Source organism: Scyliorhinus canicula, chromosome 19 (genome assembly GCF_902713615.1).
Source record: "Scyliorhinus canicula chromosome 19, sScyCan1.1, whole genome shotgun sequence".
In the NCBI taxonomy this organism is placed as follows: domain Eukaryota; kingdom Metazoa; phylum Chordata; class Chondrichthyes; order Carcharhiniformes; family Scyliorhinidae; genus Scyliorhinus; species Scyliorhinus canicula.
The window spans coordinates 39,929,694-39,952,416 of NC_052164.1; the positions used below are offsets into that span (position 1 = coordinate 39,929,694).

Here is a 22,723-nt window from a genome sequence, read left to right on the forward strand (position 1 = left end):
CTGCCACCCGGGAGATTGCGCAATGCGAGGTTGGCGGAGCTGCAACAAGTGAGACAACCCTGCATGACAAACCCCCCCCCCCCATCCTCTGTCCCTTCACACTCTGCCCACTGGAACACCTCCCCCATCCTCTGTCCCTTCACACACCCTGCCCACTTGGACACCTCCCCCATCCTCTGTCCCTTCACACACCCTGCCCACTTGGACACCTCCCCCATCCTCTGTCCCTTCACACACCCTGCCCACTTGGACACCTCCCCCATCCTCTGTCCCTTCACACACCCTGCCCACTTGGACACCTCCCCCATCCTCTGTCCCTTCACACCCTGCCCACTGGGACCGTCCAGCGCCCGGCCGAGCGTATCTAAATAACCCGTTTCATTCTCTTCCCTAGGACGTGATGCCGAACGACCAGGGCCGTCTGCCTCCAGGCGGACACAGGCATCTGCCCCCACCTCACCCAGGGCCGCACAACAGAGGGTGCCTGATCAACGGGGAGTCCCATCCTCCCCAACCGAATCTGTGGAGCAGGACGGCGAGAGAGCAAGAGAGAGAAATGGCCCGCGAATGCCCTGCGGCCTCTCAGCGGGCCGATGACATAGAGGAGGCATCAACCCAAGATGACCTCGAGCTTGCGGCACAGCTATCTCCCACAACATCCACCATCCCAGAGACACTCAACCCGGTTGGCCTATTTAGTGATGAGGCTCCTGGGTCACAGTCTGGGTCACACATCGCAGCTGAGCAGGTACAGCAGGTGGAGGTCGGAGCAGCCGAGAGCCCGGACTGGCGGAGGCCAGGCCAGGCCCAGTATGCATCTGGCTCCCAGACATTTTCCGAGTTCCTGGAGTTTCTCAACCCACCCGCACAGCCGATGCATCAAGAAACCCAGGGACACAATGACGGGATGAGGGCTGTCTTCCAGACTCTGCAGACACTGTTAGAGGAGTTGAACCGCGTCCACGAGCAGGGAGTGGTGCCGCTCATGGCAGCAACCCAGGCCGACACCGCACGGGTGGCATCCGCGGTGGAGGCAATGGGTCAGGTTCTGCAAGGCGTTGGGCTTAATGTGCACGCATCATCCTCGGCCCTGGACAGGGTTGCCCTCTCACAGGCAGCAATTCGCCAGAGCCAACAGGACATTGCCGGCGCGCTGCGGGCCTTGGCCGAGTCTCAGCAGGTCATGGCCCAGTCGCAGCACGCCATGGCACAGTCACAGCAGTCGATGGCACAGTCCCAGAAGTCGATGGCACAGTCCCAGCCGTCAGTCGCGGAGAGCATCAACCGCCTGACACATGTGCTGGATGGCGTCGAGCACTCACAGGTTGAGATCGCACAGTCCCTGGTGGGAATGTCTAACTCCCTGGACTCCGCCTCTGCAAACCTTCGGATCCTGGTGGATACCGTTGCAGGCCTCCAGGAATGGCAGCGCCAGGTGTCGGTGGCGCGACGGGGCACCTCCTCGCTCGCACCTCTGTCCCAAAGTGAGGCCCGGGGGCCACCGGGCTCCCCAAGGGAGGAGGAGGTTTCGGGGCCCGTCCCATTAACTCCATCACGGGACGCCCCGGAATTCTCGGCCTCCCCCCGTCCCATCCCTGGTGCATCAGGTGGGCAGCAGGCAGAGCAGGGTGGCACAACGTCACCCGAGACGCCCGCAGAGCAGCCTGGCCCATCAAGGCCGGGTCGCCCCAGAAAACGCTTGCCGAAGGAGAAACAAGTCGAAGGGGGCGATTCGCAGCAGTCCTCCTCCACTCCTGCTTCATCATCTGGTGAATCACTTAGACGTAGTGGTAGGGCCCGTAAGGCAACAAAGAGAGACACTGAGTAAGTTGGCAAGGGTGAAGGGCACAGTTTAGTTGTAGGGGTTAGGGCACCTGTAAATTATTGTTCACATTAAACGCACTGTTCCACCTTACTTGTAATACCGTGTGATTGTTCCACAGCCACAGGAATCGTGATGGTGACCGAGTATCGCTGGGGTTGACGAGCGGTGAAACTTCGGTGCCGGGTGTGCAGTCCCTTTCCCCCACACCCCATCCCACAGCTAGCCCACGCGGGCACGTGATGGAGTGTCCGTGACGATCTCAGCGGCCACCAAGGTGGATGGTTCAGCTATTGCCATGGGTCAGACTCTCTCTAACGATTCTGAGCTCACAGCTCTTCGCAGTGCGGGCTGTCATCATTCCGCATGGCACTGATCACACCCGCTGACACAGCCATCAATGTTGTGCCATACTGTCTGGACCCAGTGGTAAGGGTGATGTCGAAGTGGAGCAGTGTACACTGAGAGTGGGTGGGGGGGGCTGTGGTGGTGGCAGTTGTGTGTTGACCCTCTGCACGACTAGCGATGCAGGTGGTGGTTTGGTGTTCAGCGGGGACGTCGCATACGACGCGTGAACCGTGCTGCCACCAAGGCGTCGCGTGCCCGCCGTCCTCGCCGGGTCCGTCGTGCCGCCTCCTGGACATCACCAGCACCTGGGTCGTGTCTGCGTGCTGCGCCTGCCACTCCGCCAGCCTCCTCCTCCTCCTCCTTCTCCTCCTCCTCCCTCTCCTCCTCCTCCTCCCCCTCCTCCTCCTCCTCCTCCTCCTCCTCTGTTCTGGCACCACTGCCACTGGCTTCTCCCTCCACCTCCTGCAGCAGGTCATCTCCCCTCTGCATGGCGATGTTGTGCAGCACACAGCAGACCACAACAATACGAGCGACCCTGTCGGGCTGGTACTGCAGGGCCCCTCCGGAGCGGTCCAGGCACCTGAATCTCATCTTCAGGAGGCCAAGGCAGCGCTCCACCACACCCCTGGTTGCTGCATGGGCCTCGTTGTATCGGGTTTCCGCATTGGTCTGAGGCCTCCGTATAGGCGTCATCAGCCAAGACCTCAGCGGATAACCCCTGTCGCCTAGCAACCAGCCCCTCAGCCGGGGGGGACGTCCCTCAAACATCGCAGGGATGTACGACTGCGCCAGTATGTAGGAGTCATGCACACTCCCTGGGAACCTTGCACAGACGTTCATGAACGTCATGTGGGGGTCGCATACCACCTGGATATTCATGGAGTATGTCCCCCTCCTGTTTGTGAACACCTCCCTGTCCCCTGCAGACGGGTGCATGGGAACGTGCACACAATCGATTGCCCCCTGCACCATCGGTATCCCGGTCACGCTGGCAAATCCACGAGCTCGGTCCTCGGGAAAGGTGATTTAGCAGTCCGCGATGGCATAGAGGGCGTCGGTCACATCCCGGATGCACCTGTGGACCGATGACTGGGAGATCCCAGAGAGGTCCCCGCTCAGAGACTGGAAGGAGCCGGTCGCATAGAAGTTAAGAGCGACCGTCACCTTGATGGCAACCGGGATCGCGTGTCCTCCCCCCCCGTTCCACATGGGGCGAGGTGCGCCACGAGGTGACAGATATGTATCACCGTCCGCCTACTCAGCCGGAGTCTCCTCCTGCAGGTGATGTTCTTCATTGTTAGGAAAGAGATCCGGGCACGGTGCACCCTCGGCCTTGGTTGTCGCCTCTGGCGCCGTGGCTGCACCCTCACTCTCTCCTCCTCCCCCTCCTCCTCCTCCAGCCCATGCTGCTCGACGACTGGCAACTCCTCGGCCCTTCCCTCTGCTGTTGCAGCTGGCCCTGCATCCACCACGGGTTGTGGCTGTGGATGCTGCTGCATCTCCAAATGCAGTGCAGCGGCCCCAACCACTGCGCAGAACATAGCCGTTCTGTTCGCAGACATTGTGCTAACCTACAGAAGGGTGGTGGGGGGCAGAGAAACGGGACATGTTAGACGGAGGTTAGTTGACACCTCCAGAGCGGGGTCGACACCTCGGCAGCCGCCTGCCACGGGATACCTGTGTGTCCCGGTGGCCTGGTCGCGCTGCTGACACGCGGGAAGCCTAACCTCTGGTCACTTTCTGCATCCAACGGGCAGTTAACTACGTCCTCTTCACCGGTGCATCAGTGGCCTGTGGCCATAAGCCACAGGGCAAACAGCGGCCTTGTCCTCGTGACCGGCACGCCATGGCATGGTGGCAGACATTTTGTAAAGGGGTTGGACGGGTCACTCGCTCACTCTCTCCCTACCCCCCCCCCCCCACTCCCACTCCCCCCCTCAGTCTCCCCCACTCCCCCCTCAGTCTCCCCCACTCCCCCCTCAGTCTCCCCCACTCCCCCCCTCAGGCTCCCCCACCCCCCTCCGTCTCCCCCACTCCCCCCTCAGTCTCCCCCACTCCCCCCTCAGTCTCCCCCACTCCCCCCTCAGTCTCCCCCACTCCCCCCTCAGTCTCCCCCACTCCCCCCTCAGTCTCCCCCACTCCCCCCTCAGTCTCCCCCACTCCCCCCTCCGTCTCCCCCACTCCCCCCTCCGTCTCCCCCACTCCCCCCTCAGTCTCCCCCACCCCCCTCCCTCCTCAGTCTCCCCCACTCCCCCCTCCATCTCCCCCACTCCCCCCTCAGTCTCCCCCACTTCCCCCTCAGTCTCCCCCACTTCCCCCCCTCAGTCTCCCCCCCCCCTCAGTCTCCCCCACTCCCCCCTCAGTCTCCCCCACTCCCCCCCGCTCTGGACCGTTCTCGGGGATGCCTTCCCCGTTGTGGCCAGACTCCAGCAGTGCACTGAGCGGTGCGCTCACCTACTCGAAGCTCTCGTCAGCCAGCACGACTGGTTGACGAACTTGAAAAGCAGGTGTGTTGGCCGGCGTGAAAGCATTGCGTGATGACGTCGGGACTTCGGCCCATCCGGGCCGGAGAATAGCGGGGGGCCAATAAGTTGCGATTCTGGTCGTGTCGGGGTTGCTTTCGAGGCCTTTGCCGGGAATGCCGACGTGTAGTTTGTGCGGGGTTCGGAGAATAGCGGGAGGGCGTCGGACCGGCATCGCCATGAAAATATGCGCGGCCTGCTATTCTCCGAACCGGCGTGAGTGCGGAGAATCACGCCCAAGGTTTTAATGGACCTGGAAAGTGTGAATGATGGTGGGGGGAGGGGATCGATATTGGGTGAGGTGTTTGCAAAAGGAAGTGGATGGGATTCTGGGAGGGGGGAATGGGCCAACGATAACAAAAGGATGGGGTGGGTCTGGCCGGATGGGCGGGCCCTGGGGTAATGGTTATGGTAGGTAGGAGGGGCGTGGGGATGAGAGCGCCCCCGTCAGAATAGTGACGTGGAACATGAGGGGGGGTTAGGGGGGCGGTGAAGAGAGGGAGAGTTTTAGTGCATTTGAAGAGTTTTAAAGCTGATATTGTGATGCTGCAAGAGACCCATCTGAAGGTGAAGGACCAGATGAGATTGAGGAAGGGTTGCGTGAGTGAGGTGTTTCATTCTGTGTTTGATAGCTTAAGGTGTGGCGATTTTGGTGGAGAACGTGTGAGGTTCCAGATGGAGGAAGCAGTGGTGGATCAGGGGGACAGGTGTGTGATCGTTACGGGTGCATTGGAGGGGAGGTTGGTGGCGTTGGTAAGCATATATGCCCCCAGGTGGGATGACGCGGGGTTCGTGAAGAGAACGCTGGCTGCCATTCCAAATCTGGATACTCATGAGCTGATAGTGGGGGAGAGGATTGTAATACAGTGCTGGAGCCGAGGGTGGACAGGCCCGAGTCGTGCTAGCTGACCCCATCAGGGTGGGGAGGCGTTGGGAGACTGCCACCAGGGGAGAAGGTATGTAGAGTTGAGTTGGTCTTAAAGGCACAAGCTCAAGGTAGTTTGCAGTGTTGCTGAGGGCTAGAGTTATTTCTGCTACCACCTGCTTGATGGTAAGATGGTAGACAATGCAGGCTGCTGCCCAGAGTCCTGTTCCCTTCAGAGGTCAAACAATAACAGCCTATATTCAGGTCCACAGGGCAACCGTTCTTGTTCTAGCAGCTTGTGGGAGGTCATGTGACATATCTCTCATTACTTCTCCTAAATGTGAGACAAAGGATATATTTTCCCAGCCCCGGAATCATGAGGTGTTTAATAGGAGTCAGCATTCCTTTTGTTCTTGGAGACTCTGGTTTCAGGTTGACCAAACAATGTGAAAACCATTGTATGCTGGAATAGGTAATTAGCACCAGATTGGAGACTAGCGGCGGAATTCTCCCATCGGGAGACAAACAGCCGATGCCGGAGTGAAACCATCGGAGGCCGCTCCTCGCCCCCTATTCTCCCCCTTCCGGGGGGCTAGGAGCGGCGGCGCGTGAATCTCGGGCGCGGGCCTTGATACTTGCGTCAAAGCCCGTGCTTAAGTGACGTCAGCCGTGCATTCGCAGGTTGGCTGGCGCCAACCCGCGCATGCGCGGTTGCCGTCTTCCCCTCCGCTGCCCCGCAAGACATGGCGGCTTGATCTTGCGGGGCGACGGAGGGAAAAGAGTGCGTCTTTTAGAGACGACGGCCCGACGATCGGTGGGCACCGATCGCGGGCCAGACATCTCCTGAGCATGCCCGTAGTGCTCGATCCTCCCTCCGCCCCCCACATGCCCCACACACAGAGGTTACACGCTGGTCACGCCGGCAGCGACCAAGTGTGGTTGGCGCCGGCGTGAACAGGTCGGGTTTGGCAGGCCGCTCGGCCCATCCGGGTCGGAGAATCGCCGGTCGCCGTGAGAAATGGCAAGCGCCGATTCTCCGAGCGGCCTGTTGAAAAACGCGACACACCATTTTGGGGGGGGGGGTGGAAGAATCACGGGGGGGGGGGGGGGGGGGGGGTGCCAGGGTGGCGTGACTTGATTCGCCTGGCCCTCCCGCCATTCTCCCACCCGGCGTGGGGTGCGGAGAATCGCACCCTAGGAGTTGGAAACAACTGCCTTTGTTCATAGCTGGCTAGGATAGATAGCTCATCTGCTAAACCATCATATTGGCTTGGCTGGAATATTTGCATAATGCAAGGTGTTGCATGCATTCAAAGGCATTTGAGGTGTGAGCCTTTTTTTGCTTTCCAACAGCTCAGAAGCCTCCAGAAGCCAGCATGTGACCAGCTGGAGTCAACCTGTCAGGCCAGCTATTGTCCATTTTGGAAAACTGAGACAATATATTTATACAGTAGTCCGGCAGGCAGTGAGATATCTTTTTGTTCCCATTTCGACTGGGACACTCTGTGTGGCACCTGGTTCTCCTTTATCTCTGCTGAAAGTAACTTCCAAAAAAAACCAACAGGTTTGCCAAACATAATTTCTCTTTAATAAATCCATGTGGGCTTTGCCTAATCATATAATCATTTTCTGAGTGTCTCATCAGCGTAGTCTAGAACCTTTATAATAGATTCTAACATTTTCCCTACTATTGATAAACTAACAGGTTTGTATGCAGTTCTCCGTTTTCTCCCTCCCTCCCTCCCACCCTTCTTAAATTGTGAGGTTGTATTTGCTACTTTCCAGTCTGCAGGAACTTTTCCAGAATCTGTAGAATGCTGAAAGATAACCACCAATGCTTTCCAATCTCTAAAGCCACCTCAATACTATGGGAAGATTTAGCTCATCAGGTCCAAGGGATTTATCAACCTTCAATCCAATTAATTTTCTGAGTACTGCCTCTTTATTAATACTATAATAATATAATAATTTATTAATAATAATCATATTTATGTATAATAATAAGGGGTGGCACAGTGGTTAGCGCCAGGGACCCAGGTTCGATTCCAAACTTGGGTGACTGTTGAGTTTGTATGTTCTCCCTGTGTCTGCATGGATTTCCTTTGGGTGCTCTGGTTTCCTCCCACAATACAAAGATGAGCAAGTTAGGTGGACTGGCCATACTAAATTACCCCATTATGTCCAAAGGTTGGGTGGGCGGGGGATTGGGCCTCGGTAGGATGGTCTTTTGAAGGATTGGTGTAGACTCAATGGGCTAAATGGCCTCTTTTTGAACTGTAGGGTTTCTATGTTTCTAATACTAATTTTTTTCAATTCCTCACTTTCACAGGTCTCTTGGTTCCCAAGTAATTCTGGGAGATTTTCTATCTCTTGCTCTGTGAAGACAGATACAAAAGTAATTGTTTCATTCCTCTGCCATGTACCTGTTCTCCATTATAAATTCTCAGGTCTCTGCCTGAAATGGACCCACATTTGTCTTTGTTAATCTTTTTCTTTTCACATACCTAAATAAGTTGTTTCAGACTGCCTTTAAGTTTCTTGCTAGCTTGCATTCATTTTCACTTTTCCCTTTATCAATTTCTTGGTCCTCCTTTGCCGGATTCTAAATTGTTCCCAATCCTCAGATTTAACACTTTTCTAGCAATGTTATAAGCAGCTTCCTTTGAACTAATGCAATCTTTAGCCATGGTTGATTCACCTTTCCTGGTGGGTATTTGTATCATTGCGGAATTAGCCATTGCTTGCCTACTGTCAAATATTTTAGTGTATTTTCCAAATCCACCCTAGCCAATCTGCCTCTCATACCTTTGTACAAATTTAAAACCCCAGTTTCAGAATGAACTATATCGCTTTCAAACTTGTAAAAGTCTGTCAAATTTTGGTCACTATTTTATAAAGGTTCCCTGACAGCAAGGTTATTAATTAGCCATTTCTAATGTACAAAATCGAAAATAACCTTATCCCTAGTTAGTTCTTCAAAGCACTGCTCCAGGAATTATTCCTCCACAGCATTAGCGCTAATTAGGTTTACCCAGTCTACATGTAAATTCAAGGCTGCCATGATTACTGTTTTACCCTTGTTATATGCAGCCCTAATTTCATGCCCAACGTTACCACTACAGTTTGGTGGCCTGTAAACAACTCCCAGCAATGTGTGCTGCCCCCTGCTGTTTCTTAGCTCCACCCAAAATGATTCTATATCTTGATCTTTTGACCCAGGATCCAGTCTCACTGGTGTGCTGATCTTGTCAGTTATTAATAGTGCTACCTCCTGTTCCTTTTTGTCTATCCTTCCTAAATGACAAATATCCTTGAATATTCAATTCCCAGTCCCAGTCACCCTGCAACAATTTCTCCATAATGGAAATTAAATCATACCCATTTACCTTAATTTATGCCTTCAAACCATCCACTTTGTTGTGAATGCTACTTACATTCTGATAGAGTGTTCTTAACTTTAGCTTTTTAACATTTTTCTGTATTCTGATCCTATTTGCCTTCAATTTATCTGCCTTGTAATTTTGCATAAATGGCAGTGAGGAGCAGCACCTGATCTTACTGTGGGCACACTGTAGCATAGTGGTTAGCACAGTTGCGTCAAAGCTCCAGGGTCCCAGGTTCGATTCCCGGCTGGGTCACATTTGTGCGGAGTCTGTATGTTCACCCGTGTCTGCGTGTGTTTCCTCCGGGTGCTGTGGTTTCCTCCCACAGTCCAAAGACGTGCAGGTTAGGTGGATTTGACGTGCTAAATTGCCCTTAGTGTCCAAAATGGTTAGGAGGCGTTATTGGGTTACAGGGATAGGGTAGATACGTGGGCTTCAGTGGGGTGCTCTTTGTATGGCTGGTGCAGACTCGATGGGCCGGTGGCCTCCTTCTGTACTGTAAATTCTATGATTACAATCCTCGGGACCCAACATTTAGTCCAACAACTTTAGACTGTGACGTTTCTTCTCCATCCTAATCTTTCTTTTATTCAAATAATTTTTTTTTGTAAATACATTTATTGAATTTCAGAAACAAACAATAACAGCATTATCAACTGACAAATATACTGAATATATAGAAGAAAAGTCAAAAAAGTATTATATATTATATATACATTTATCTCTATTACTACAACAATCAAGCTAACCCAATATAAACTAACCCCCTTAATTGTCGACCCTATCCAGTTCCTTACAGAACGAGATAAATGCCTGCCACCTCAGGTAGAATTTCCTCAACGATCCCTTGATGATATATTTAATTTTCTCGATGTAGGAATGGCATCAAGTCATACAATAAGACGGATGCAACACACCATTTTGAAGTCATGTCCATGGTCGCAGAAACACCGCCTGCTTCCCTAACTAACAAATCCCCTATTACTATTGTTCTTCCGCCCTTCTTTCTCCCCTCCTGTGCAGCTCAGCCAGCTGTGATGTCACTGACTTGACACTTGCTTCAGTGGCCATCTAACATTTTTTTTACAAATTTAGAGTACCCAACTATTTTTTTGCAATTAAGGGGAAATTTAGCGTGGCCAATCCACCTACCCTCCACATTTTTGGGTTGTGGGGCCGAAACCCACACAGACACGGGGAGAATGTGCAAATTCCACACAGACAGTGACCCGGGTCTGGGATCAAACCCGGGTCCTCAGCACCATAGGCAGCAGTGCTAACCACTGCACCAAAGTGCTGCCCCATTTAGCCGACTTAATTAACTACCCACCACATGTGAGAGGGTAATCCTGTCGCTGCACCTTCCATTCTCATGCCTTCAGCCCAGGATTTCACCTATGATTGTGAGAGTCTTATTTTCATATTCTGGCATAGAATGTGGTGATTGCTGGCAAACCAGTGTTTGGTATCCAACCTTAATTACCCTTGAGCTGAGTGGCTAGCTAAGCCATTTTAGAGGGCAGTTAAGAGTCAACCACATTACTGTGGGTCTGTAGTCACCTGTAGGCCAGACTGGGTAAGGATGGCAGATTTCCTTTCCTATAGTACATCACTGAACCAGATCTGTTTTCATAGTCACGATTACTGAGACTAGGTTTCAATTCCAGAATTATTAGGGAATTGACTGTTGCAGTGTGATTTAAACCTGTGCCCCCCGAGCTTTAGCCTCTGTTTCTGGATTACTAGTCCAGTGATATTACCACCACACCACCAACTCCAAAGTTTCCTTTAATGGCTTCTTCACAGAAGGGGTGTTAGAAGGGATGGATCTCTTAAAATAATAGTAGCTTCTAGTTTCATTAATCATTTTTCAATAGATTTTGTTTGATTTTTACCAGACAAGCGTGTTAACAATTCGGAACCCAAGGTGAATAAATGGAGTGAAGATACACATTAACCATGATCTCATTAAAAGTTGTGGAGGTGCCGGCGTTGGACTGGGATGACCACAGTAAGAAGTCTTACAACACCAGGTTAAAGTCCAACAGGTTTGTTTCAAACACTAGCTTTCGGAGCACTGCTCCTTCCTCAGGTCCTGAGGTCCTCAGGACCTGAGGAAGGAGCAGTGCTCCGAAAGCTAGTGTTTGAAATAAACCTGTTGGACTTTAACCTGGTGTTGTAAGACTTCTTACTGTGCTCATTAAATGTTGGAACAGGATCAAGTGACTAAATATTAGTCCTGATGCTATGGTTCTTGTTGCTGAACCATGTTTCCATTCAACAAGTTCTAGTAGTCCAGGACACTTTATTATAACAATTCATCTCTGCTGTTAGCCATGCCAGATGTTTAAATATTTGTGTGTGAAAATGCTAGTAGGTTAGTCAAGTACGTCATTAATTAATGCGGCACAGATTTTGCCGTAGAAATAATGGTGATGCTATCCACGCTGGCTGTTATTCAGGGGTAGAGTGAGCAGAAACGTCGGCATTTAAACCTGTTCATATTGCCGGAAGGCATTGAGGTTGAAAGTAGTGAGAGAGAATTTAGGAAAATCCAAGAAAGATTGATCAAGTGGTGGTGAACTTTGGCATTAAAACATATAAATTATAGATAGGTAAGAAGACTAAGGGAAATAAAGAAAGGGAAATAAAGTGCTGATGCCTTGGGAAATAATTAGTTAAACTAAAAGACAGTGTGTCACATGTCACTATTTGGGATGAATATTCAGAGAGCATGAACCACATATAGGATGGAATATTTGGATTTTAGGAGGAATTAAAGAAGAAAGTTCAGAGGAGCAATCACAATATTCGTGTTATTCTAACCAAAATTTGAAACAGGTTGATTGGCAGCTGGATGTGAGAAGAATAAAGCATTTATTATACAAGAAAAATGAACTATATTACACCAGACAAAAAGGTTGGAAAGACCTCAAAAGAGACACAAGAAAATGGTTCAAATATTCACTGTTTCTTCACGCCAGATGTATCTTTGAAGAGCCATGCAAATTCAGAAGGATAAAACAATTTACCATATCTGTCTTATTATCTTAAGTTCAGAGTAAGTATGCAGTACATATGAATTTACAGGCATATGGTGGTCAGACACACCACATGGCAAAGTAAATGGCAAATGCGACCAAGGCTGATTTCATGGATTTCTTGATAACCCACCTATGTGCTTGGCACACCAACATGCTCACTGCCTTTCTCATGAGCGTTTCCAATCTCCATATTTGAAGAACCCACCTTGGCACACTTCCCCCTCAAGGTGGATGACTCACCAGCAGCACTATCAACTAGTCTACCCCGCAGGACCACTGGTTGTCACCAAGCCCTGGCTGCCCACTGCAACCCTGCTCCCATCCAGTCTGCCCACTAATAGGTAAGCACCTCCAGTACATAGCAAAGAGAGTCCACAGCACATTGCAACTACGATCCCAATGGGTGCCCACCCCCCTCACTCAGCTCCATCCGCTGGCCCTGCCCATACGCATGCCACTATACATGGCGCCGGTCGGTGACACACGATGCCTCCCATCCCCCACCTCGCAACCAGGTCGGCCTTGCCTCGTTGGGAGATGACCTTGCAAGACACAATACATGGTGCATGGTGAGATCACAGGTAGATGTGGTGTGAGGGAGAGGGGTGACTCATGTACCATCGGAACACCGCAAAGCATTGGGGGTTCATTTGGTCGGTCCATGCCGACCTCTGCCCCTGAAACTGCCCGCTCTCCCACCCCACCAACAAGGCCCATCGCCCTCTGACCCACGACAGTGAGGGGCCACAGGTCCGGCCGACCCCCTCCAGTCTTCCCCCGCTCCCGGAGATAGTGGGCTGCTTTCTCCTGGGGAGGACAGATAATGCACAGTGGAAGACACTCAGATGCGGACAGCATAGCGGGGTGTGCAACTGATGGCCTGTATGTACAGGGCACGTGGCTATGGCGGGTGGTATGGGTGTCGGCATGTGGTGCAGGGTGGGGTGCACCTGGACTGCTGGCGAGTGGGGTTCGATCATCCTCTGGATGGGCATTGGGTTACAGAGTGGTGCCAGCAGCATGGAGCTGGTGACTCACCCTGGCTGGCCTGGAGGTTACCCATCCTCACCAAGCACTGCTTGTGGACCACCTGGAGGGGGCCACATGACGGGGGAGGCAGGGGGTGGTGCATGGGTATGGAGACGGTGCTGCAGTGTCTTCCTGCACTGCTTCCGGTCCTCGCGGTGAAGCCCGTGGCGCTCATGGCCTCTGCCACTTCTGCCCAGGCCCAATTGACGTCGGCGGGTGGCAGCTTCCTTTCCACTCCGGGAAGAAGGCTGTCTCGCCTTTCCGCCACAGCATCCAGTAAAATCTGTAGGTCTGCATTTCTGAATCTTGGGGCAGCCCTCTGGCATGACATCTTCTTGGTTGGAATGAGAGAGTGAGTGAGTGGAGTGCTTATATGCAGCTGCTGCGTGTCAAGCTCTCGAGTGCCGTTCCCAATCCCAACGAATCACATGCCAGCGTGCGTTGGAATTGCATGAGTTCCACGTTACACGATTGCCGGCCCATAAGCATGTCCTCCGGCATATGCTCCGGCAGTCGCATCCCCATCGGAACCATGGAACATCCGCCATTCAGTCCCGGCGTCAGCACATAGTTTCTCAAATGGATAATCCAGCCCTGTATGTTTCCAAGAAGGAGTTCGATATAGGTCTTTGGGCTAAGGGATCAAAGGATATGGGGGAAAGCGGGATTAGGTTGGATGATCAGCTATGAATGGGGAGCATGTTCAAAGGGCTGAATGGGCTACTGCTGCTCTTAATTTTTATGTTTCTATGTTACATGAGACTTAAAGTCACCTTTGTTAAAGAATCTGTATATATTTTAAAGTATTTTTATTAAATGTTTTCATTTTAGCAAATAGAGCAACAAAACCACAGGTATGGTACAGCTCAGTACAAGAAAAAGTGCAACATATATGGACACAAGGAAACAGGAGTACTGCAATGTTTTAAAAAAATAAATTTAGAGTACCCCATTTATTTTCCAACTAAGGGGCAATTTAGCGTGGCCAATCCACCTACCCTGCACATTTTTGGGTTGTGGGGGTGAGACCCATGTAGACACGGGGAGAATGTGCAAACCCGGGTTCTCGGCGTCGTGAGGCAGCAATGCTAATCACTGCGGTACACCGACGTCACGGTGTCTGTGGAAGCACGTCAGCACTATTTTGTTTTTGCCCAGGAGAACTGTAATATAACTGGCTCGGTACACTCATTAGATTTAATTTGGCGCCTCTATGCGCACCACCAAACAACAAGGGAGAGAAGGAAAAAGCCATGAAAATATGGTAAAATGGGTGCACAACTTCCCATACGATGATTGATCGCAACGACCACCTGAGTTCTTGATAAAGTTTTCTTGCCATATTTGGGCATGCACCAGAACATATCTCTCTCAACTTCAAAACACCAGAGGTACCAATGACATACTGCGAGCCCCTCCCTCTGGATGTCAGACTAATCTGTAATCCTGCAGGAACCAATCACGGATTCGTAAGCCCCACCATAACAAAAATAGAAAAATACAAAGAAAATATATGAGAACCCCAGTTTTAGAAGGATATTTTACATATACCACACAGCATCACATAATCCCAACCTCAGGCAACAGTATAGAAAGATCACCATTACACATATTTATACAGAGAGAACCAACAGCCATAAATTTGGATTATGGTCTCTGTCATCAGTGCTTCCTGACACATTAAACAGGATAAAAAAGGGAGAGCTACCAGAAGCAAAGGTTCTCAGGGTAAAAAAGGACCAAGATACAACCATAAGTCTGTATTCCTCCGGCGCATACCCACCCCCAAGGTTGAAGAAGAGAAAAAGCTGCTTGTTCATATAAGGTTACATCCCAACCGTAAAGGGACAACAGGATTTTGCCACAGTATAGGACCCAGTTGAATCATGTGCCCTATTGCCCTTGGGAATCAATAAAGCAAGTTATTTAAGCAGGGGGGATGGGTGGGGGGGGGGGGGGGAGAGGGGGGGCTGTGTGTATTAAGGGTGACTATGGGTAATCCCTGATTCCTTTTTGTCATTTGTTTATGTAAACATGTGGGCTGATGTTTGGGGGTTGGTGGGAGGATGGGATTGTTGTTATTGTTATGGGGATTGACATATCTGTTGTTGATTATTGTTTATTATTGGTGGGTGTAAATTCGGGAGAAAATGTGAAAAAGGAGAATAAAAATATTTTTTTAAAAAACACTCAACCTCTCAGGATGTCCCTAATAATTGCCACCGAGAAAGGACGTCCCAAGCATAAGTGGGCAACAGCCTATCAATAACAGTACCGCACTTGGCCGAGTCCAGCACACTCTGAGACAAAGGAGTCAATGCCCCCCAAGATGCCCAGTACACGCCAGGACCCACCACCCAGCTGGCGCTGCACCTACTAACCAAACCCACGGCAGCGGACCAACCCACGACCGAAACAGGGCTTATAACAGCACGTTGTACACCCAAATGAAGGGAAGAAAACCCTCCGGAAGGAGGAATGCCTGAGTAAACTCAAGAACATTAGTCACAATCTAGCACCATGCAAGAAAGATGTTGGGGGGAAAGGGACTGGTGCCGCAACAGAGACACAAACACTGCCCCAACCACAATGAGGAGGACATTCAGGGAACCACTATGTAAGACCACCCAGAGGAGGTAATCTAACTCCCCGATCAAGCCTAACCCAAACCGAAGAAGGGCTCAGACAACACGGACTCTCACTTCAGCAAATCAAACAGGGAAAACTGACCAGACCCAGGCATGCACAATCACTAATTTCCCCCTATTGCAATATCCCCGAGAACACCAACCACAAAAAAGTCAGAAGGAACCCAATCCTCTCCAGGATACATGATCTGCACAGGCCTTCGAGGGGACAAGTACAGATTCTCAAAATTAAAAGCAATAACAAAAGTAAAGCAAAATGCAAACACGATACAATTAATTCTGACTGCAGGCTATCCTCAATCTAAGTGAGGACTAAATTAACCCTACCACCCACCACCACACTAACCATCCACCATCACCCTATTGTGGCTCCACTCATCTCTATAAACAAGACAAGGGGTGTCTAAAATGAATTCCCTTCTCATGGATGCAAGGATTACAGCACGTAAAAAATGGATAAGACTGCACAAACCACATATCACTTTTCTGATTCAATATGATTTTTGGGAAAACAGGATAACTAATGCCCTCGCCTGTGTTGTATTCTCTATTCTGCTTTATCTGGATGGCTCTGATGAGTAGTGTTGAATACAGAACACAAAGCTTTGTTAACGAACAAAACTATTAATGTATTCCACTACTAATTTAAGATTTGTTCACATTTCTAAAGTAGAAGGTTGTTATATAAAACTATGCTATCTCTAACTTACACCACTCTCGAGTTTACAAGTGCTCTTTATGCCTGACACTCTTCCAGCTCTTTCCTAACTCTTAAATAATCATCCAATCATCTTCTAATCCCGGAATCCTTGAAGTCACATGATATATATGACTGATATGTGGTTCGCTCTAGTGGTAAGAAGCATTATCATTATCTTGTTAACTCTACATCCCAGTCAATATACATATCATTAAATCCTTATGCTCAAACGTCGTACAGCCTTATCAGGAGAAAAGACAACAACAACATGAAATCAACAGTATAATCACAAAGGAATAAGGTCCAGGATTATTGATAAACTCCAGGATAATAACACCATCTATGCCATTTGGAAAGGCCAATGCTATGATAGGATGGTCGACCAAAACTCAGGATATCTGAAAAGTTCCATCGAACAAAGTGTCTTCACCTCTGCCACACTTTTGCCCAGATGCCCTGGCCGAGGGAAAGACCCGACATGGCCAGTCACCTCCAATCTCTCACGATAGGTATCATGGACAATAGTATATAAGACCAATGGTCGGGGCCTCCACCAGACCCCAGGCTCGATGACCAGATACAATGTGCTCCATCGAACGTTCTCGCAAGGATACTCCACAGTTCATCAAAGCGAGCATCAGAAACCTGCTCCAACGAGCAGAGATCATCATCCAGAAACATTGTTCGCAATGCGCAATGGCGGTCATCATCCTGATGCAAACAGGTGTGCTGAGGCATAGGCCCTCTCACTAGCAAAACCATCATTGCAAGCTGGGCTCCACCTCAGCAATCACCAACCGCCCCAATCGAACAAGGATTCTCTCTGATTTACCTCGGCTCCTCACCACCAAACTCCAACCAGGATCATCGAATGAAGTGACTTTACCTCTGCCACACTATCACCCTGTGCCCAGGCGGCCAGAAACCCTCACCACGGGGAAGACTCGACATGTCCAGTCCCCTCCAAACCTTCACTACAGGTATCATGGTCAGTATGTATGTAAGACCAATGGTCGGGGCCTCCACCAGACCCCAGGCCTCGATGACCGGATACAATGTGCTCCATCGAACTTTCTCTCAAGGATACTTCACAGTTCATCAAAGCGAGCACCAGAAACCTGCACCAGGCCCCAGGATTATGGGCAGGCACGATAGCACAGCGATTAGCACAGTTGTTTTTCAGCTCTAGGGTCCCAGGTTCGATTCCCGGCGTGGGTTGCTGTCTGAGCGGAGTCTGGAAGTTCTCCCTGTCTGTGTGGGTTTCTTCCGGGTGCTCCGGTTTCCTCCCACTGTCCAAAGATGTGCCGGTTAGGTGGATTGGCTATGCTAAATTGCCCCTAGTTTCCAAAAAATGTTAGGTGGGGTTACGGGGATAGGGTAGAGCTGTTGGGATAGGGTGGTGGTATGGGCTTAGGAAGGGTGCGCTTTCCAAGGGCCAGTGCAGACTCAATGGGCCAAATGACCTTCTTCTGCATTGTACATTCTGTGATTCTATGATTCTATCTAGGGATATAGCGCACGACCTATATCGCAAAGAAAAGATAATTATGGAATGTGCTTTAGGATAAAATAAAATTGAAAAGTGAAGCCAGAGATTGTGAATACGCAGCCCTTATCATGTGGCCCGCAAATAGTTTGTTCTATTAAGGAATTTGTGAGCTGATACACTGCAGATCATCATATAATTCAATTTTTCTTTCATCAAAGTTTGTTGTGGTTGGTGTATAGCTCTTAACAATGGTGGAATGCTCCTTGTGAGACCATAAAGGTTTCATAGTCATCAGGGTTTGCTGACTCTTTTAGGCATACCTTCATGGTTAGATATCATGTTGGATTTCACAATAAAGCGAAACCCAGTTAATCTGTCTTCTTTGGAGCATCCTACCCAGAAGAAGATTTACCCTGCATCAACTGCATACAGCTAATTCTTTTCAGCTAACTGAATTTCCCTGACAGCAGCAACATGTTCCTTAATGATCAACACACTTTTTTTTCAGATCTACTTATCAATCCAGTGTTCTTGAGTGTTTTTACATTCCAAGTTGCTTTTGAAAGAAAAATTCACTCCTTTATCCAGGTTCCTAAAGCCATAGAAGCAAATAGGGCACCAAGCAAAGTGAGGGCTAGAGTTAAACATTGCCTTTGTTGGGGACAGAGGAATTGTTTGCAACTTTGCCATCTTTCATGACTGTAACCATATTGATACACTATCAATGACCACAGAAATGAGTTTGTAGTCTGAACTGAAGGCTTTAATAGGCTAGATGTTTCCCCCAGCAGCTCAGGTACAGAAAGGAAGCTGCGGAGGATACACGGGCTTTTATACCCTGCCTTTACTTGGCGGAGCTACCTTACAGCCTTAACCAATAGATGACAAGTATTACATACCAATGGACCAATAAGCAGCGAGCCATATCCACCAATGACATCTCGGTTATTGTTAGGTACCGTAATACCTCTAGTCATACTACCACACATATGGAACTGTTTAGTGTTGGTTCACTTGTTCTTTTGGCAGCCTGCCTAAGATGCCTTAAACTGACCAGGATTTTGTGAAGCAGGCGTTGTTTAAGACACTTTTTCTAGCCTTTCGGTCGTGCTATGAAGCTGAACAATTCAATCCTAAGAGGCCTGAAAGGACTTGGACTTTGTAAATAGATGAGGAGTTTGGGAAAGGAATAGAAATGCTAGGAATTAAAGATATTTTTGGAAGCAATGTTTAGGATGATTTAAATATTTGACATCAAAGGAGATAATGAGTCAAAGAAGCTCGAGATGCAGAAAGACTAATAGGAAGCCATCAAAATTAAGAGCTGCGAGCCATCTATTAGAGTTGAGGGATGTGTAGAATCTGGTCCTGGCTTTTTATTCTTCTGCCCACCAGCCTGCAGTTCTCTGTCTATTGAGCTCAATGATCAGAAAATCACACCCTGGTGAGTGCAGAAGCAGAAAACATTTTCCATTCTGTTTTGCAAAGAGGGTAATTCTTTCATCATCCCAATGAAGGATACTGAGAAGCTTATGGTTTACTCATTAATTTCAAGAACAAAGTGAGTGAAAGAACAGAGCATCATAAGGGATGCTTAAGTTGATACGAAGAATGTGAAGCATGGTGGCATAGTGGTTAGCACTGCTGCCTCACAGCGCTGAGGACCCGCGTACGATTCCGTGGAGTTTGAACATTCTTCCTGTGTTTGTGTGGGTCTCTCCCCCCCCCCCCCCCCGCCGACCATCACCACCAAACCAAAAGATGTGCAGGGAAGGTGAATTGGCCACCTTAAATGGCAATGGCCCCTGCATTAGAAAAGAAAATTGGTACTTTAAATTTATTTTAAAAAGTTGATAAGAGAAAACTTGATAACCATGAACATAATTTTGGCAGAAGACCATTATTTTATAAGTTATTTGGAAGTGCTGGGTTCGAGACCTTGTTGAGGGCTCCTGAGATGGCATGGCTATGGCAAATGTTTAACAAGTTTTTCATGAACTCGAGTTCCTCAGGCATGTAGTTATAGGCCAAATCATCAGTGTATGGGCCATTTTGAAAATTACTGATGAGCATGGAATAAGACAAAGCCTCCAATTAATTTGAAGGATAACAACTTCTACAAGTTCAGAAAGCACAGATGTAAGGGCAAAATTACTGGTAGTCAAGCTGTGAGATTGATTGTTTCTCAGGGAGAGGATAAATACAAATAAATACTTTACCTAAGAACGTTGATTGCTTTACACTTCAACTAAGAAAAGCTGAAGTGAAAGCATAAGTCTGAGTCATTCTCAGGATTGTATATTTTTGAATTTAAAAGGACATCAGACTAAAGACTATTTAATATTGTGGCCATGTGGCTGCATTGATAACTTTAAGAATATAATTGTACAGTAAAAACAAAGAATGGAAAGGCTCTTCAATTCTTTATTTCATGCTCCTTTATTTCATTAAAACTCCCGAAGAAAACAAAAACTTCAAGGGTCTGCGTGGTGTGAAATATTCCACTCTGTACTGTCCTCTGCTTTGAATATCAACGGTGCGCTATTACCTGCCGAGATATTCTAATTAAAACAACACAGGTTCTAAAATTCAGGCACAGTAATCTCTCTCAAACCTTCTTAGAACAAGTGGAACTGCTGAAATCGGGAGACGGTGGCGTTTTGGTAATGTCAAAGAACTAGTGTGATGAATGTGAGAAATGTTCATATTTTAAAGTTTGTGATTAGTATTTTTGCTGTGATTACAAAGGGAGAGAATCATTGGCTTTTCATTTTTCCCAGGGGTAATGTGACTATTTGTAACAAGACACAAGAATGTGGTGTGCTTTTGATTGCAGGTGGCATAGTTAATGGGAGGAGACAGGTTCGTCAGTTGTTTCTGGAACACTAAGCTGGACTGGCAGGGTTCAGTTTGGTTCTAAATAAACCTCTATTTAAAAGGTGCTAGACCACTATAAGTAAGAAAAATCCTGGTTGATTAACTTATGTTGGTTTGCTTAATTGGGAAAAAATATATATAGACGCAGGGTTAGAACAAGATATTAAATGTAAGCTACTTCTTTGTTGCTGATGTGTTTAATTCTGTGTTTAAATTAAAGTTTGTTTTACCCATAAAAAATTCCTGCTGGTCAGTGTTATCTCTCGTGTGGTGCAGTAACATTTCCTCACAATTTTCCAAAGTAAAACATTGGGTTCTCCGGAACCCCATAAAAAATTGGGGCTCTTGTTTTTGGACCCATAACAATTGGGGCTGTTTTGGCAGGATTTTAAAAATATAATTCTATGTTTGGCTTGGGATTATTGAATTTAAAGACATGGAGTGTGACAAATGGTTGCTTTCAGGTGTTGATACTCTTGTCAGTTTGGCTCTTTCAGAAGTTATCAATTTCCTGGGTGTTAAAGAGATATCTCGGGGTGATTTACAAAAGGTGGTTAAAACAAAACTTTTGGAATTGGTGGTCAAGTTGCAGTTGAATTTATCTGCAGTCGCGTGGAAGGGAGAGATAATTGAAGCGACCGCTCAGCATTTAAATTTGGAAAGAATACCAGAAACACACCTTGGTTTGTGACAAGAACCATTGGAATTAGCTAAATTTCACTTACAAATGGAACAATTAGAAATGCAGCAAAAAGGAGAAAGATTTTTGAAAGGAAATTGAAATGCAAAGACTTGATACGGAAATGGAAAGAGAGCAAGGGAGGAAAAGGAGAGAGAGAATATCAATTTAAAAGGTTGGAGTTAAAGGCAGAAGTTGAGAAAAGTCAAGAAGGAGGAGTAACACTTCCCAATCCAAATCCCAGTAGGGAAAGGTTTAACTATGTTCAAGCACTGCCAAGGTTTGCTGAGAAGGACGCAAAAGCATTTTTTTGTCCTTTTGATGCCATAGCTAAACAATTGAAGTGGCCAAAAACCATGTGAGTATTGTTGGCTTAATCAAAATTAACAGGTAGAGCTAGTGAAGTGTTTGCCTCATTGTCAGAGAAGGTATCAAGGGATTATGATGAGGTGAGAAAAGCTGTTTTAAGTGGATATGAACTAGTCCCGGAAGCCTATAGACAAAAGTTTAGAATAATAAGGAAAGAATCAGATCAGACGTATATAGAATTTGAAAGAATCAAACAAAATAATTTTGCTAGGTGGATAAGAGGATAAAAAATTGACCAAAGGATTTTAGACCTGGAGGAATTTCAAGATTGACTTCCTGCAGTAGTAAGAACTCATGCGGAAGCGGAAAGGGTTAAGACTGCTAGACAGGCAGCAGAAATGGCAAATGATTTTGAATTAATCATAAATCAAGCTTTGGTTTTCAACATCACTTTTGGGCTGTGAAAGATAGAAACTGGGGAAATTAAAATACATAGGTGGTCAAGGCAAGGGAAGTATAGTAAGTATAGGAAGTATAGTGCCCGTGATGCCCACATCCTTTGAAAGATTAATAACAAAATATCAGCAGCTACAGTTAGTGTTTATGAAACAGTGGTTCTGATGAATGTGTCAATGACTGTTTAACATTTTTGTTTTTTCCCCAAAGGGAATTAGGTGAAAATGATATCACTTCAATCCAAGAAAGCAATTGGTTACCCTACAGATGGACAGAAAGCTTGTAAGTCACTTATTTAATTACTATCTGTTCATCCTCTTTTGAACACTGACGTACCAAGTTGTATAAAGCAATTATAGTGTTTGTGAATTGGTGAAAGAGTCAGAGTTCAAAATGTGTGGTCAAAAACTGTGCCCCTTTTTAACCAACTGATACAATGGTTCCTTCTCACGGGCTTGTTGGGCATTTGTCAGTTTAATGCTTATTTTTTTTTAATAAACAATTTTATTGAGGTAGTTTTTGGCTTTGTAAACAATTACAGACATCAACAGA

The 22,723-nt window shown here is 48.0% G+C and overlaps 1 protein-coding gene across 2 annotated transcripts in view; it reads left to right on the top strand.

Annotated features, from left to right (window-relative positions):
- Positions 1-22,723, top strand: part of LOC119954549 (leucine-rich repeat-containing protein 37A-like) — a 296,342-nt gene that overhangs the window by 42,020 nt on the left and 231,599 nt on the right. For both annotated transcript variants that reach the window (XM_038779877.1, XM_038779878.1), the window contains exon 2: positions 22,382-22,453. In XM_038779877.1, the coding sequence (XP_038635805.1) occupies positions 22,382-22,453 (72 nt within the window). The remainder of the gene's footprint in view (positions 1-22,381; positions 22,454-22,723) is intronic.